The sequence below is a fragment of the Acinonyx jubatus genome, chromosome D4 (assembly GCF_027475565.1).
Source record: "Acinonyx jubatus isolate Ajub_Pintada_27869175 chromosome D4, VMU_Ajub_asm_v1.0, whole genome shotgun sequence".
Lineage (NCBI taxonomy): Eukaryota > Metazoa > Chordata > Mammalia > Carnivora > Felidae > Acinonyx > Acinonyx jubatus.
Window position 1 is genome coordinate 38,784,459 of NC_069391.1, and position 16,384 is coordinate 38,800,842.

General features: G+C 42.3%; 1 protein-coding gene and 1 pseudogene across 1 annotated transcript; one reads left to right on the forward strand and one right to left on the reverse strand.

Moving 5' to 3' along the window:
• The first annotated feature begins 2,106 nt into the window (after positions 1–2,106).
• On the forward strand, positions 2,107–7,176 carry LOC128312185 (microtubule-associated proteins 1A/1B light chain 3B-like; annotated as a pseudogene).
• A 1,702-nt stretch (positions 7,177–8,878) lies between these two features.
• Positions 8,879–14,297, reverse strand: TMEM215 (transmembrane protein 215). The gene is made up of 2 exons (XM_015073644.3): positions 12,648–14,297; positions 8,879–12,351 (listed from the first exon to the last, which is right to left on the reverse strand). Exon 2 carries the CDS (start codon positions 12,291–12,293, stop codon positions 11,589–11,591), a length of 705 nt encoding a protein of 234 aa, XP_014929130.1. The 5' UTR covers positions 12,294–12,351; positions 12,648–14,297; the 3' UTR covers positions 8,879–11,588.
• Between the last annotated feature and the right edge of the window lie 2,087 nt (positions 14,298–16,384).

Consider the following 16,384-nt stretch of genomic DNA (forward strand, 5'->3'; position numbering starts at 1 on the left):
ATTCTAGCTGATTGGGCAGGCTTTCAAGATCTCTTGTGAAGTCTCTATTTCAAAGTCATCATTGGAACCTGGTTCAGATACCTGTCCCATGTCCCAACACAGCTGTGAAGTATCCTGCCGGGGAGCTCAGGAGTGGCCTGGCAGGGAGAGGAATCAACCAGGAATGGTTGGAACAAACTAGATCATGATGGAATTGGCTTTTACCAGGCAGGCCAGGAGTCTAAAGAGGGACATCATATCCCTTGTCACTAGTCAAAAGGTCTGGCTTTGGGGCACATGGTCTCTGTAGGACTCGGAGGCAGGCAGAAAGGGTCATGAGCCCAGTTGAGCAAATTGGGCTCCAGTTTCATCAAGGAAGGGGGGGAACACTTTCTAAAAGTGGATCTTAGGGATTAGACAAATAATTATTTATTAATTCAAATTATTTACTGAGTGCCTATTATACACCAGTCATTAGATCCAAATGCTACTGCATGATTGGACCCATGGGTCTATACTTAACTTATGGCTATAAAACCAATTGAAAGCTCAAGTAGTGGTGAGGAAGCAACCAGGAACCATCACCATTGGCATCATCTGAGAATTTCACAGTAATGTAAATTCCACTGAATCAGAGACTCTGGGGGTGAGTTCCAGCAATCTGTATTTTAACAGGCCCTATAGGTGATTCTGATGTATCTTAGAGTTTGGTAACCACTGGACTACTTTGATGATATTTTCTCAGGTCTTGAATGAGGCTGAGAATGCTAGTCTTATGGGGATGGGACTAGGGAAGGCAGGGATTCCAATTTCCCATGGGTTGCTGGTGCCATAACTTACTTCTTCTGTATCATAAAGCTTCTTAGAACTCTTATAAACACTCCTCACCAATTTCTGGTATCTAGGACTAATTTAATTTCTGAGTTGAAGGCAGGACCTGGCAACCTTTTTTGAGCAAAACTTGGATACCTAGGAAATTAGCGTCTGGAGGCAAAATATGTCTGGCAGATATATCTTTGCTCTGATCACCCAAATTCTCCCTGCTAAGGGAAGAGTAGTTTGTTAGAGGACTGTTCTTGGGTAAATGGCAAGGGCCATGAACATGAGGGTAATTCTGGAGATTATGTAACTTCCTTCTCTTTCCTTTGACTCTTTATTTTGATTTCTGAAAATTTGTCTTCTTTTTCATGATTAGTGCTTCTAGATTTAGAGATTAGGGCAAGATTTCACAATGCTAGTCCTGAGGACAGCCCTACAGAATGCTGCAAACTCAGTTCCCTTCTTGTATATCACAAAGCATGTGAATAAATAAATGGCTTTATGGAATTCTACATTTATTAATTCAACAAGTACTTATTTAGTGCATACTCTGTACTTGGTCCTGTTCTGGATGTTGGGGATACATACTGTTAAAAAAAATATGTTTATCTTGGTTTAGCCCAGTAATTCCCAAACTTATTTGAGTGTTAAAATTTTTTATTGTGTAACATATATTCACATATAAAGGAACTAACATAGCACGGGACACTCTTTGAGAATGATAGATGTATCTGTGCAGGAATAGATATATCTGTACAAGAGACATGAGTTCCAGGCAGCTGAAGTAAGGGAGAAATTAGGGACATTTTGAAACACATAAAATGTTGACCACAGAGATATATATCCAGTTAATTTCACAATCATTGTTGGCTACTCCATGATGGAAAAAAGTTTTCCCTTATATCAAGCTGTCTGTCATAATTATAAGTATCACAGTAATGGTGATTTTAGCTGTTTATATCAAATATTTTCACTTAATATCTCTTAATATCACTTAAGAGCTCTAAATTATTTTATTTCATTATTTATTTTTTTAATGTTATTTATTTATTTATTTTTGAGAGAGACAGAGAGCAAGTGTGGGAGCAGAGAGAGAGGGCAGGGGAGGGAGACACAGAATTGGAAGCAGGCTCTGGGCTCTGAGCTGTCAGCACAGAGCCCAATGTGGGGCTCCAACCCACAAACAGTGAGATCATGACCTGAGCCAAGGTCGGATGCTTAACTGACTGAACCAGCCAGGTGCTTCACAAGCTCTAAATTATTTTAGACACAGTCGGAGCCTCCGCCACTCCCACAGCTGCCTGGAACAGACGGGACCTTGCCTCTCTGCCTCACCTTCCTCACCATGCCTTCGGAGAAGATCTTCAAGCAGCACCACACCTTCCAACAAAGAATAGAAGATGTCCAACTTATCCGAGAGCCCCCGCATCCTATGAAAATCCCAGTGATAATAGAACAGTACAAGGGTGAGAGCTACTTCCTGTCCTGGACAAAACCAAGTTTCTTGTACCTGATCACATCAACATGAGTGAGCTCATCAAGATCTTTAGGAGACACAGCATTCTTCCTGTTAGTGAATGGACACAGTGTGGTGAGTGTGTCCACGCACATTTCTGAAGTATATGAAAGTGAGGAGGATGAAGATAGATTCCTGTATATGGTATACACTCAGGAGACATTTGGAATCAAAGTGTCTGTGTAAGACTAGAAAAGTACATCTGTTCTAGAATTTTTTTCAGCCCTTACTAAGGAAAAAAGGGATTTTACCAACTGAGATTGATCCGTTCATCCAACCACATATCGTCAAGACAGTGGTGTTCCTGCCTAGGAGTTGTAGGAAGTTGTTTTGTACTGCAGGCAGGAAAACGGAGCTCCAAATGAGCACATTCAGCTTTGGAAAACTATTATTTAACCGAGGGTGGTTTTTTTTCAAATTTAGAAGTTTGAAGATAAAATACTTTGCATTCTAAGTTGCCAATAATAAAAAAAAAAGAGCTCCAAATTATTTTAGTGCATCTAACAGCGAAACAATTGTTTGAAAGGTGGACTGCTTAATTTGATTAGTTATTTGTCTCCAAGTGGAAAGGAACCTTGCCCCTGAAATGCAACCAAATCAAACAGTTGCTTGTTGAATCAATTCTTCTTAAAGTAGAATTCTGTTAAACCTGTGAACTCTAGTCAAGATGAGTTTATCTTCCTTCCTTATGGTTGTGCTGCAGACAAGCAGGCTGGCCAGGCCTTCTTCCTCTGTATAATAAGAGGCCAATGGGATTATTTCTAAGCTTCCTTCCATCTCTGACAGTCTGGTACAGGGTCTCTTGGCCTAGCAAAGCCTAAATGTGATGGGGGGAGAGGCTCAGGGCATGGCTTGGCCCTTCTCTACCTGGCCCCCTCTCCAGCCATCTAATGATGTTGTGCATTTCTCCAAATAAATATGTGTTGTGCTTTCTCTTCTTTCTTTGCCTTCATAAACAGTGTTTTCTTGGCTTGGAACACTTTCTTCCCTCTTTAGTCAGCTACTTCCTACGCATTCTTCAGGTCTCATATCAGACATTTTCTCCCATGACACTGTGATATTGTGATTCATATTAAGGAATGTGTATTTGGTCTTTGTCCAGTTTCTGGCATAAAGCTCCTAAAACTGTAGAAATTTCCTAGGTGGTGACCACCATGAAGGTGTCTTTTGTTATGTCAGTGAGGTGACTTTTGGAAAACCCCTGGGTCACCAGATGGGGGCTGGTTGCCAGGGGAATCAGCCTCTTGATTAGAGGGTTGGAAATTTCAGTCCCACCCACTGATCTCTGGGGAGGGGAGTGGGGCTGGAGATTGAGTCAGTCACCAATGGCCAATGATTTGATCAATTATGCCTGTATGATGAGGCCTCTCTATAAAAACCCAAGAGGTTGGACCAGGAGACTTTTCAGGTTGATGAACAGGCTGAGATTCAGTGAGAGTGGTGTGATCTGAGAGGGTATGGAAGCTCTGTCCCTTTTTTTTTTTTAATTTTTAAACGTTTATTTTTGAGAGAGAGGGAGAGAGAGATAAAGTGCGAGCAGGGGAAGGGCAGAGAGAAAGGGGGACAGAGGATCCAAAGCTGACTCTGAGTTGACAGCAGAGAGCCCCATGTGGGGCTGGAACTCACAAACTGTGAGACTATGCTGAAGTTGGACACTTAACCAACTGAGCCACCCTGGCGCATTGTTTTACTCAGCAGCCTCCCCCTGCTAGGCTGTGAGCTCCATAAAAACAGGAGCTTTGTCTATTCGTTGTGGTATCTCAGACCAGCACAACACCCAGCACTGCTTAACCAGGACTTGTTGAGTGAAGGAATGCATGCTAGGCTGCTTGTGGAAAGAGGGGATACAGAGGACAGAACCAGGCAAGGCTGACAAAGGTGTAATCAGTGACTCTTCTCCTGTGTTAGGACCTCCATGAGGCCATGATTGCACATTGCCCTTCATTGTGTTTGCTGCTGGCCTCTATTCTAACACAGGAGGGTGAGCGGTGAGCTTTGGAGGGACTTTAGGCTTGTGGGAGAGCAACAATTCTGGGCTCCATGTTTTTCCTACCTGAAGGGTGAGAGCCTTTTGGGGGATGGGAATCTCCAGGGAGGAGAACTCAGCCTAGCCCTGTTCCTTGTCTGTCCTTGCCTCTGCCAGGCACACACTGATGGGCTCTTGGTCCTGGTCTTGGTATTACTGCTCATATCTCACACCCTGTTCTTTCAGCGGGACATTTTTGTTGAATTTATGCATTTAAATGATTTAACTTTGAATACTTCTCCTAATAGTATTTACTTATACTCCTTTAACTTTCTAGTTTTTATTGTGCTTTTTAGTCTTTTGAGTAATTTTTTTTTTTTTTAAAGTAGGCTCAAGCCCAACTTGGGGCTTGAACTCACCACCTGATTAGGACCTAAGCTGAGATCAAGAGTAGGATGCATAAGCCACTGAACCACCTAGGCACCCCTCTACTGAATAATTTTTAAGCCAGTTTGATCTTATTTAGTGGATGCTATTTTACATTCCTTTTGACTCTGTCCAGCCAGTAAGATATTTTTAGCTAAATTTTGCCCTTATTGGAAGATACTCTTAAATTGTTTATATTTCTCTTCTTAGCCATTTAAAAAAATGTATCAAAATTCTCTAGTATTTTCCTTTTATTCTTTTCAGTTTTAAAACATTTTTCTGTTTGGTTTATCCTCTCAGTCCATTTTCTAGCATTTGGTGCTAAGTTTGAGATGCTAAGGTGGTGATGTCAGGGGAGTATGTCACAACAGTGACTGGCTTAATGAGGGATTGTTGGCTCTTCTCCCTGTGCTGACAGTTCCATACAGACACATTCTTCTTTTGCTATACCCTTCCCTACTCATACTCAAATGAGATCCTTTTTGCTGTTGCTGAAGGATAATCGCCATGGTCAAGAAAAAGACTTACTCAGATTAAATGCCACTTTTACCCAGTCAGATAGTTTGGGAAATTCATAGGGTAAGTTATATGAGTTGGAAGTTTATTAAGAATGGCCTCACTACTACTCAGGGGAATTGCTGAGCAGTGCCATCATCTTGTTCCAGAACAAACCAGAGCCTTCTCTAAACAACAAACCAATCTCTGAGCATCTCACAGTCTTTGTGGAGAAGAAAAGCTTCACTGAGGGTGGGGAGTGAGGGTCTGCAACTCAGCCCCCTGAGAGTGTCCTGAAAGAATACCCAGGTGGCCTAGAAAGTCCTGTTAAGGATTATTGGATGGAAGCATAATAGAAGGACAATAGCCAGGCTGGGGAATTATATTTTGTTGACCTGCTTACAGAATTAACCCGAGTACATTGATTCACCTTCTTTCTGGTCAGGAATTCAAAAGCTTGGTTGTCAGGTGCTTCTAGAACCACTAGTTCTTGTTGCATGTGTAGTATGGTCACTGACTCATGGAGGGAGACAGGGAGTGGGAGTTAGGTCAGGCATGGAGGGAGGAGAAAATATTCTGGAATGGTTTATTTCTTTCTTCTCTTTGTTATGTAAGATGTGGTTTTCCCAAAGAAACAATATGCTAAATAAAAGTTAGGGTCCCAACCCACAGAAGCCTATTTTAACCCATGTTTTTGCTGACTATATTAAATTTAATTTAGTTCAAATCAAGAAGGTAGATTTTTTTTTTTCCCCTGCGAGAATGGGGAAGAAGGAAGGCTGTGAGAGTGACCCAAGTGGTGCAATTTAGAGTTTTCATTGAGCAGGGCAAAGTGTGTGTGGGGAGGGTGGAGTGGAAAGATGAATAAAATGTGACCCCTGCCCTCAAAGAACTCACACTGTAGTTGGAGAGACAAACACACACTCAGCTAATATGTGCAATGATAATGGTGGAGGTAATGTCACACCAGAGAACAGTAGAATTATTAGTTCTAGGTGGGAACATCTAAAAGATTGTGGAAGATGTGGCCGCTGTCCTTTGAAGGATGTTAGGGTGTTAAACAGCAGAAGGGTGAGGAAAGGGTGGACGTTTGAGGCAGAGGAAAGCACTGGGCAAAGGCTCAGGATGGTCAGCTGCAGGGCAAAATCAGGGCATAGCCAAGAAGCTGCCACAGAGTATCAGAAGTGGGAGGGAAGAGCATAGGGGCAGGTGGGCCTTTTTGAGTTGGTCCGAAGGTGTGTTCACACTTTTCATGTTGAATTACAGGCAGGTGATGTTCCAAAGTCTATTTTTTCTAAACAGATGTGGTCTGGCCTCAGCCTGAAGGGTTGTCTCATATATAATAATTTATTACCACAGAGAGTAAGAAAGTGATTAATTGCAAAAACATTTGTTGTATTTAACTTTCTTGGGATAGATTTTTCAAAGAGCAGCACAAGAGATGTTTTAATAGCCTTATGTCCTGTTTTGTAACTGGTCCATTCTGTAACACTGTACTTTGTGATGGATAAAGCATGTAAAGCCTTGCACTATCGTTGAGGATACCAAGTCTGCAGGTTCTAACATGCAGTCAGGAGGAGAAGTAGAGGGAAAAATAAAGAAAGGGTCTCTAAGAAGGGTCAGGCTCAGGAATAATTTGCAAAAGATTGTGGAGATCTTATTTCAATGTCCACCTGTTTGTGAGTATCTGGACAGCATCATGTATAAACATTTTTCTTTTGGGTGTTCATGGAGTAAGGAACCTGTGGTAGGTGGTGAGAAATCAAAGTCTGACTTAGTGGTGTTTCCATAATTTCATATTACCTAGACAAGAGGCTGAATGGAATTTAGTCCTTTATTGAGGTACCTGCTTGAGCCAAGCACTTGTTCATATCTCTGTCTTCAGTTCAATTTTTCCATTGAGGAATTGAAACAGAAAACTCGTGAGTAGTCTATTGAATTCCTGAAATTCCAGTTCACTTGCAAGTCACTAATAGGTAGCAATATATATATACACACATGTTAAATATATTATAAAATATATGGTAAGATACTTTAAAGATATGCTGTTGAAATATTACAAACTAATTATTGTATATATTTAGTTTTTATTTTACCTGTTCAACATTATGCTCTTGAAGATGGACACCATTATAATCTGATTTTGAGATATGCACTAGCAGCATCTTAACTGGGAAAATGTCCCATCTTACCCTTAACAATATGGGCTCCATCTCATCTCATTCTTTTTTTTTTTTTTCTAATTTTTTTTAACGTGTATTTATTTTTGAGAAGAGAGAGAGAGCAAAAGAGAGAGACAGAGAGAAAGAGGGAGACACAGAATCTGAAACAGGCTCCAGGCTCTGAGCTGTCAGCACAGAGCTGGACGTGGGGCTTTAACTCATGGACTGCAAGATCATGACCTGAGCTGAAGTTGGATGCTCAACTGACTGAGCCACCCAGGTGCCCCATCTCATCTCATTCTTAAAAATACTGACTCTGGTCCCAATGGGGGGACCTTTTTATAGAAGCATTATTTTGTCTCTTGCCCTATGTCTTGCCCATGAGTCAAAAGAAAACCAACAATGTCAAGTGTTTGATCCTTGTACACATTTCTGTCCCCTCACCCTCATCTATAAGGAGGCAGCTTTTCGACTGTAGACTTCTTTGGGAAAAGTACAAATAATGCAGTTGTGTTACCAAAAATAGGAAAAAAAAAACATACGAAACCATCCATAAAGCATGCTATCTGGCTAGCAATAAGAAATGGCATGTTAAATTATGGTACTTCTCAAAAATGGCATAATATGCAATTGTTAAATGGTAATTAGGAACACTGCATAGAAACATGAAAACATACTTAGGATATAAATCAAATAGAAAAGAAAAACACACAATTATAATACATAAGGTGCATATAGGGGAGTCCTAGAAGATAATATGCTAAAATGGAAATACAGTAGTTCTATTAGGATAGTGGAGCTGTGGATTAAGAACATTTATTTTTCCTCTAACGTTATAAAGTAATAGTAACAGTGAATTCACCAAGTAAATGGTGCTATAGGTCCAGAGGGGAGATATTAATAAATAAATAGAGGTTGGATATTACAAAAGGGCAAAACATTTAAAAGAATGAAACTTCCTTCCCTACATGTGCCAGCTCAGTGGGTTATAAGACCCACTGAGGATTGGAAACATTTTCAAAGAAGCTGGTTAGTAGGGTTTGGAAGAGAGTCTGAGCTTCACCATATCTGGATTTTGTTTGCTGTGATTGTAATAGAAACTAAATCTTGAAACGGTTGTCTAAATGTGCTCCAGCTTGGGTATCTTGGCTGAATTCACACTTAAATTCAAGAAACATTTTGGAAAAAGAACCCATGTGCATAATAGATAAGAGTGTCGAACAAGAAAAAGTCAATAGAAAACATTTCAAAAATAAAATGCCTATTTAAATCAAGTTGAAATGACTATTTGGATTAACAACGAGTGAAAAAAATAACTGGTGCATACTTACATTTATGTCTTTCTGAAAGCTCTTGAAGGGAACAGGGAACAATCCTCATGTCTATTGAGTTAATATTAACAGTTTGCTGAAACAGTTGACTGGAATGAGCTGCTGTGTTTCCTCTAACAAGCTCAGATACTTTTCTCACCTTGCTTTCCTTTTCTTCCAAATCTTTTCAATAGAATGGCTGTTTTTCCTGAATACTACTTAACAGGTATTGGTTTGGGGCACTAGGCTACCTTGCTGTATATTAGGAGGGGGTTGCTTAATAGAAGATGTTAAAAATAAATCACACACACAATCACACATTTTATTCTCTCTGGTCAAAGTTCAGTCACCCAGTTAACATTTGCAAACCATTGTTTTAGCATTGCAGAAAATGCCCTCAAATGCATATTTAGATACCTTCTGTGTCCTAAGTAGGTGGATAGAAGATGAAGACTGAAGGAAGTTTCTTCTGAAAAAGAACTTGAAAATGTAATAAAATATCTTAGATTTCTAAACTAGTAATTGACTTTGGATGTGGACATTGGAATGTGTATGTGATATCAAGGAGTTTGTGCTGATTCCAAGAAATCAAAAAGTAACTTTTCCACTCCTTAAGCCATACCTAACACTATAAGCATCTCTTTTCAGACCCTGTGTAGGATTTGCTGAGTGTCTATGAACATCTCTCTCCAATGTCTTGCTATCTCTTCATCTCTAAAGATGTCCACAAAAAACAAGCATATTAGAAGTTTTTATTCCTAAGACAGTTATCCAATAATTTTCACCTTCATTGAAACATGATTTCCATCTTTCAAAATGCACTAGAATTATTAAGATGTATTGTGATTTTAGGAAACTCTTTTCCCTCCATGCCAAATCCAAAGTAAATTACATTTAGTGCAAAGGTATGCATTACATTATTTGGGGCTATACCAATATTGAAAAAATTTTACCCTTAATTAATATCTTCATTTTGTTTCCAGAAATGTATTTGTTGAATAAATAATATTTGGTAATAAAACAAATCTGCTTTCATACATCTACAAAATTCTTTTAAGTAGTAGCAAGAATTCAATCCATGTCATACAATTCTTATCATGAATTGCATAACTTTGGCATGAATTTTGCTGTAACTCATTTCCTGGCATTATATAAAGTGTCATTGACATAATGCCACAGAATATTCAAACTGGGAAGGAGTGACAGACATACTCTAGTGTCAGTCGGTCCCACTCCTCCTTGATTTCTGAGGAGCAAGAACTGAAGTACAAGAAGACAAAACTTGCCCAGGATCACACATCTCATTTTCTGACATTTAAGCCCTACTTAAAAAAAAAAATTATATACTTTTGATGCTGCACTTGATTTGGAAATTGTGATTTTTAAAGCCATGATTCTTGAGACTGAATAACTGCTACACTTAAAGACTTGCAGAATTGGACCTGAAACACACAAAAGAGTTTTGTCCAGAATTTTTGTCCTCAACTTCCCTTTTAGGAGAAAGTTGCTTAAACTATCTGATCATTAAAAATAAATCATCATTCTTTGAAAGATGCAAAATATTCTGATATTCAAGATGAAATATACCACGATTTCTCTACATAATTTCAACAGGGACTAAATAGTATTCTGGCTGATTGCCCTCTTGTCTATTACAATTATGCAAGTGAAATAGAAAATACATGTTAGGATCCTATTGTGATTTTTTTTCCTCAGTAGCAAAAAATTAAGTGTAAAATAAAACAGACCTTTGTCATGCAATGTTCACTGATTAGATGAACTTCATAAAAACTGAGCTTGAGTTAAATCTAGTATATTAACTCTTGTTTCATTGGCATTTATAGTCTTTGTGAATGTTGAATAAATGTACAAATAATGACACTTCCAGAAGTTTAACCATGGCATTTTATGTAAATTCTGCGTAAAGTTCAAGACTAATGTATTGACTTCATAGTTTCCAGGTTTTAAAAGGCATATAGGAATAGTAATTACCAGTACATATCTCCCAGAAAGGTTAAAGACACTTGTATACATATGTAAAGCCCATTTTGACTTGATGAACACAATTCTAATCTATGAAAATATTATGTCAAGTCATTTTGCACCTGATGAGGAAATTATACATGAATGATAGTAAATGTTAAAAAACACTTAAGATAAAGACGCAGCAAATCAATTTAAATGAAGAGTTTGAGAACTAACATAGCCAACTAAAATTGTTAGTTTTTTTACTTAGCTGTTCACACTTATTTTACTTTATTTGAAATCTCTGATCTTGTCAGAGGATAATGCCATAAAACTCAATTACATAATTCAACTGTTTTTAACTCCCCTTTCTCCAAAATCCATCCCACCTAAAGAGGGATGTAGCTTTTCTATCTTGACTTTTTTTCCTTCAGCAAATAAATATTAAGTGTGAAGAGCTTTCACCAGAGAAAAATCATTTCATATAATGAAGCACTAAATTGTTTTGTCTTTCAATTTATTCAGACTGAAAGCAGCTCAGTTTCCCTATGGCAAGCCCATGTATCGTTTCATGGCTGATATCTGCAGCCCACTCTAGATTTTTCTTCCTTTTAGCAGGTGCTGGGTAGCACTTTCTGGGTTACCAGAAACATCCACTTTCTGGATGTTTACAAAACATCCAGCATGATTTAGTTGTTAAAAAGCAACTGGAATTGCTTCCTCTCCTACCAGATGCCTCTTCCAGTGTCCTTAACCCTTATCACCCTTCCCTAAAATATGTCCCCAACATGCCTATTTACATGGCTCTCAGGAACCCCAGGTTTGCATATCCATCACATACCAAGTCAATTTCTAACAGTGTGAAGGCTGTTGGAACAGGGCAGTTTCCTTCCCCTGGAAGCTGAGTGTAGCCACGTTTCTATCAACAAAGCGACTCTTGTATGCAAAGCTCAGACTATTGTCTCGTGGTCCCACCTGCCTTGACTCTGATTGATGTAACAACAGTATCTGTCATAGGGACTGTTCTGCTTGTAGGAGCAAACGATGATACTGTCCTGGGGCACAAAGAAGATGCTGTCCTCAGGCTCAGGGCACTCAGATCTGTCCCAGGCTGAGCATTTGGCATCCAAGGCACTGTAGGCTAAGGAACTGCCTGAGGGACAGTAGCCGTCCAGGTATCTGGATGTCTCCTGATGCCCACTGTGGACCAGGCTCTGGCATTCTCCTTCTTCCGTGGGTGTGGGGGTGGTGATGGAACTGGCCACAGGCACCTCGGTCTGCCCCTGGCGGGGAGGCTTTCCTCTGAGGCCCGCCTTCTTAGCCAGCTCATCTGAGCTTCCCTTGCCTGACTCCAGGTCTGAAGGGGTCCTCAGCAGTTCCACCACCTCCTTGTCCCTGGGTTTCCGGAAGCAGGGCAACTTGCGGGCCCACAGCAGCTCATTTTCCGGCCACTTAGTGCATCCCTCAGTTTTCCTGGCCAGGGCAATGGCTGCAATGCCTGGCAGGCAGATGGCTGGCCCAATGGCCAGGAGGGGTATGTTTCCCAGAGTCTCTCCTTTCATCCCAGAGACGGTGAACATGAAGCCAAAGACCAGAAAGACACTGACCAGGGCTACCACTAGCCCAGTCCTTGGGTTAATGTCATCAGGCCGCATCTTTCACTCCATCCAGGTTGGGGGCTGCTTGCTGGCTAGGGAGCAGCGGTCCTCCCTTCTGTCAGAGGCAAAACCACAGTGGGTTAAAAAACAAAAAACAAACAAACAAAAAAAACCCCAAAAAACAGAAAAGAAAAGAAAACCGTCAATTTCCCACCCACCAACTCTCTATCTCTCTTACTCTTTGTCTCTCTCCACTTGTCTGTCAATCGCAGTCTCTGGGTGTCTATTTCTTCCTCTGTTTCTGTTGCATGCTCTCTTGCTCTCTCTCATTTTCTAAGTCTATCTGTCTCTTATTATTGCAGCTTCTGTCTCTTTCATATAAACATCCACCCACTGGGGTCACTGAGATACCTGAGGTTTCCTGCCGTCTCCCAGGAGCAGGGAAAGAAGCCAGTCTGAGTCTCCTTAGAAACCTCCACAACAGCTGTCCCCTCGGCTCTCTCCCTTGTTTCTGGAAGGAAAGCCTAGCTTTCCCCACTGACTCTGCATCCAGGAGGTGGGACGTGAGAGTGCGTCTCTCCCAACAGTGCCCGTCGGTCTCCAGAGCTCTGGGAATGGAGTGACAGCACAGCCCAGCGCCCGGCTCTGCGCGCAGAGCATGGGGTGCTGGAGGGAGGAAGGACTTAGTCTGCGAAAAGAGGGAAAACGGCGCGCGAGTCTGGCCTCGTTACATCACTTTCAGAGCAAGCTCAGAAACAAAGAAGGACGCGCGGGGGCGCGAGGAGTTCAGACCCCAGGGAGAGCCACCCGGGCGGACGAGGTTGCCCAGAGCCCAGTCGGGGCGCTTGGAGCAGCTGGAGTCCGTTCCGCCGCTGCCCAGGAGGGCTGAGCCGGACGGCTGCAAAGGCCTCCGTGCTTGGGGAGGGCCGGGGGGTGCGAGGCTGTCGCGGGGCCGGAGAACGGAACTCCAGTCGGTTTGCCCACGGGGCAGCCTGGACTCCGAGTTCACCGTCCGAGGGCCAGAGATGCTAGCTGGAGATATCCCTCGGGGACCTGGATCTTTATCGAGTCACAAATCTAGGTGATCCAACCCGACTGACAGCAGCTCCCAAGAGGTTCTCCGACTGCCCGTCTCTCAACCTCGAGGCTGAGGCTCTCGGGGCTCAGAGGGCTGCACTCCTCCAGGGTCCCGCCGCCCGCGGGCTGCTCTGGGTCCGGGCGCTGGGCGGCAGCGGCGTGCAAAGGCGCTCCAGCAGCAGCGCGGGCTGCGCCGCCGGAGCCCACAGGAAGCCCAGGCTGACACAGTGGTGAGGAGTGGGTGTCAGGTCTTGCTCGAGACTTCTGGGGAGTCAGCAGAGACTTTCCCCCTGGTCTTCCAGCTCTGGACCCTGGTGGGAGTGGTTTTGGAGCTGGGATCCTACTCCAACACTGCGGTGGTGCCAGCCAGGCTGTCTGGGCTGAGGAAGAAGGGCTCTCTGACCCCGGATCCCTATCCCTGCGAGTGGCACCTGACACCTAGCTAGCGAGGAGAAGTAGGGGCCTTGACTGGGTAGGTCAGGCCGAACAGTCCGTCCTGCAGCTCCAGCTTTGGGGGATTCTCTCCTCCCATGCTGAAGCTGCCTGTCTGTTCCCACTGCAGTGGGGGGGATGGATTCTTCTGGCCCCAGGGGCAAGACTGGTTTGGCTGTGGTTCTTCAACAAGGATGTTCATTTAAGCTAGATGGGGAATAGTAAGTAAGGAAGAGAAAAGAGAAGGGTGTATACTCTTTCATGTCAAGGCACTGCGGTGGAAAGAACTTTGAAAGAGCTGTGACATCCAGGCCTTCCCCTGCTTAAACAAGCTGTGTGTTCTTGGGAAAGTGACTTAACCTTCCTGACAGTCAGTGGACTCATCTGCAAAATGAGAATAGTACTACCAAATATGTGGGGAAGCATCATGAGGACTAAGAAAATGTAAAACTCTTAGCACATGCTTGGTAAGTGGTCCTTATTCACAACGTGGTTGAAATATATATTTACATATTATGTCATAATCAATGTAAAGCATGAGCCAAATCATAAAGGGCCTAACTGTGGGGCTAAGGACCTTCAGTTTTATCCAGTAGGCGATGAGAACCACGGAAATATGTTCAGCAAGGATCAACACAAAAGTATTCCATTTTTGACATGGTGACAGCAGATTAGAGGGCAGGTTGCAAGGGGTAAGGGTAGAAGCAGGGAGACCTTCCAGGAGGACAGTGCAGTCAGCCAGGCAAGGCATGATAGGGGGCTGAACAATGTGGGACTAGAGGAGGTTAGAAGAAAGTGAATTTGAAGCATAGTTAAGGGGAGAGTCAAGTGTCTTGGATCCGAGGAAGTAAGATGGTAGTAGGAGTCAGCGTTGACTCCCATGTTTCTCACTCATTCAGCTGAGTAGATCAGGAATCAGACTCCTAATTTTCCGTGTCATCTATTGTGTGTGTCTTTTGTACTCGTGTTCATTCGATAGCTGCTGTATCTGTGGATATAGAATCATTATTTTGGGAAAGAAAGGGGAAACGGCAAAGGGTTAGAGTGAGATGCCAACTGTTTGACCATTTGTATCACTTTTTCTTGACAGCCTTACCAAGTAGATAGACATCTGCTTATATCCCTTGGCCAGAGGGATGTCATATGGGCCACCTCTAGACGCAAAAGAGCTTGGGAGATCAGTTTAATTTTTAACCAGGTTCACTGCCACTCTGAAAAACAATAAGGATTTCGTTAGCAAGGAAAAAGAGGAGAATGAATATTAATTAAGGAGCATCTTGCGGGGTGTGCCACAGTTATTGAACACTTACCTTCTTGAAACCCTTTCTTGTCTTGCCTTTACTGACACCATTCTATCCCTGTTTCCCTTCTATCCTCTTGGCCACTCATTCGTCAGCTACTTGGTAATGTCATCTTTATTTTATTTATTTTTATTTTTAACAAAGTCCTGGGATGCTGATCTTCTGCTGGCTATGTCCCTGTTGCTTCCTTCCTGACTTCTTTTCCCACTTTATAATAGTTTTAAACACCAAGTGGATAGGATGACAACCCCTAAATTTATCTCATTAACTTTGTCCTTTTTCTTAAGTTTCAGATTTGTAATACGTAGCTGTCTGCTTGATATCTGTCTATATGGTACACAGACACCTCAAACTCAACATGACCCCAGTTGAGCTCATCGAATTTCCTTGAAACTTGCTTGTTCTCATTTGACCCCAGCTGAGATGTTTGCACCTGTCCTCTCTTCCTTCCTCTCCCTAACAACCTGCACCCTGTAAGTCACCCAAGTCATCATAGTCTTACCTCCTAAATCCCTTGATCTTCTCCTTTTCTACCTGTGGCCTGACGCAAATCACTTTACCTCCCTGGGTTTTAATTTCCTGTGAAACAAAGGCTTTGGATGAGGGGCTAGCTGAGGTTCGTTTCAGCTCTACCAATCCATGCTTCTCTGAGAGTCACTTCTGCAGGGTAGGACTGATGTCTTTGTTGTGTAGGTGCTCTGACAATAGTGCTGGAAGCCAGTTGGATTTTACTTTTTTTATTTTTTATTTTAACATTTATTTATTTTTGAGAGACCTAGCATGAGCAGGGGAGGGGCAGAGAGAGAAGGAGACACAGAATCCCAAGCAGGCTTCGAGCTCTGAGCTGTCAGCACAGAACCTGACATGGGTCTCGAACCCACAAGCCGTGAGATCATGACCTGAGCCGAAAGTCAGATGCTCAACTAACTGAACCACCCAGGTGCCCCTCCCCCCAAGTTGGATTTTAAATAAGCAATGTTGCTGAATAGAGACCTCTATTCACTTGTACAATCATCTAATTCCATTCTGACTTTTAAGCCATGCAGTTTATCTACTTAAGCATTAGATAAGAGCCATGCATAAAACCACAGGAAACTTCAATTACTGTTTAATTATAAGCCTGATTCTTGAAGCAGTTCCTTCTTAGAGGTAATTTCAGATGGTCTTTGAACAGCAGGTATACTTGCCCAAGCCCAGCAGCAAAAGTGAGTGAGTGTGTGTGTGTGTGTGTGTGTGTGTGTGTGTGACATCACTCAGGGTCACAATATTCAGAGCCAGAAACAGCATTCCTAGTATTTAATTCCTTGCCTGTACAGGCTGATTGGACTAGGATTTTAA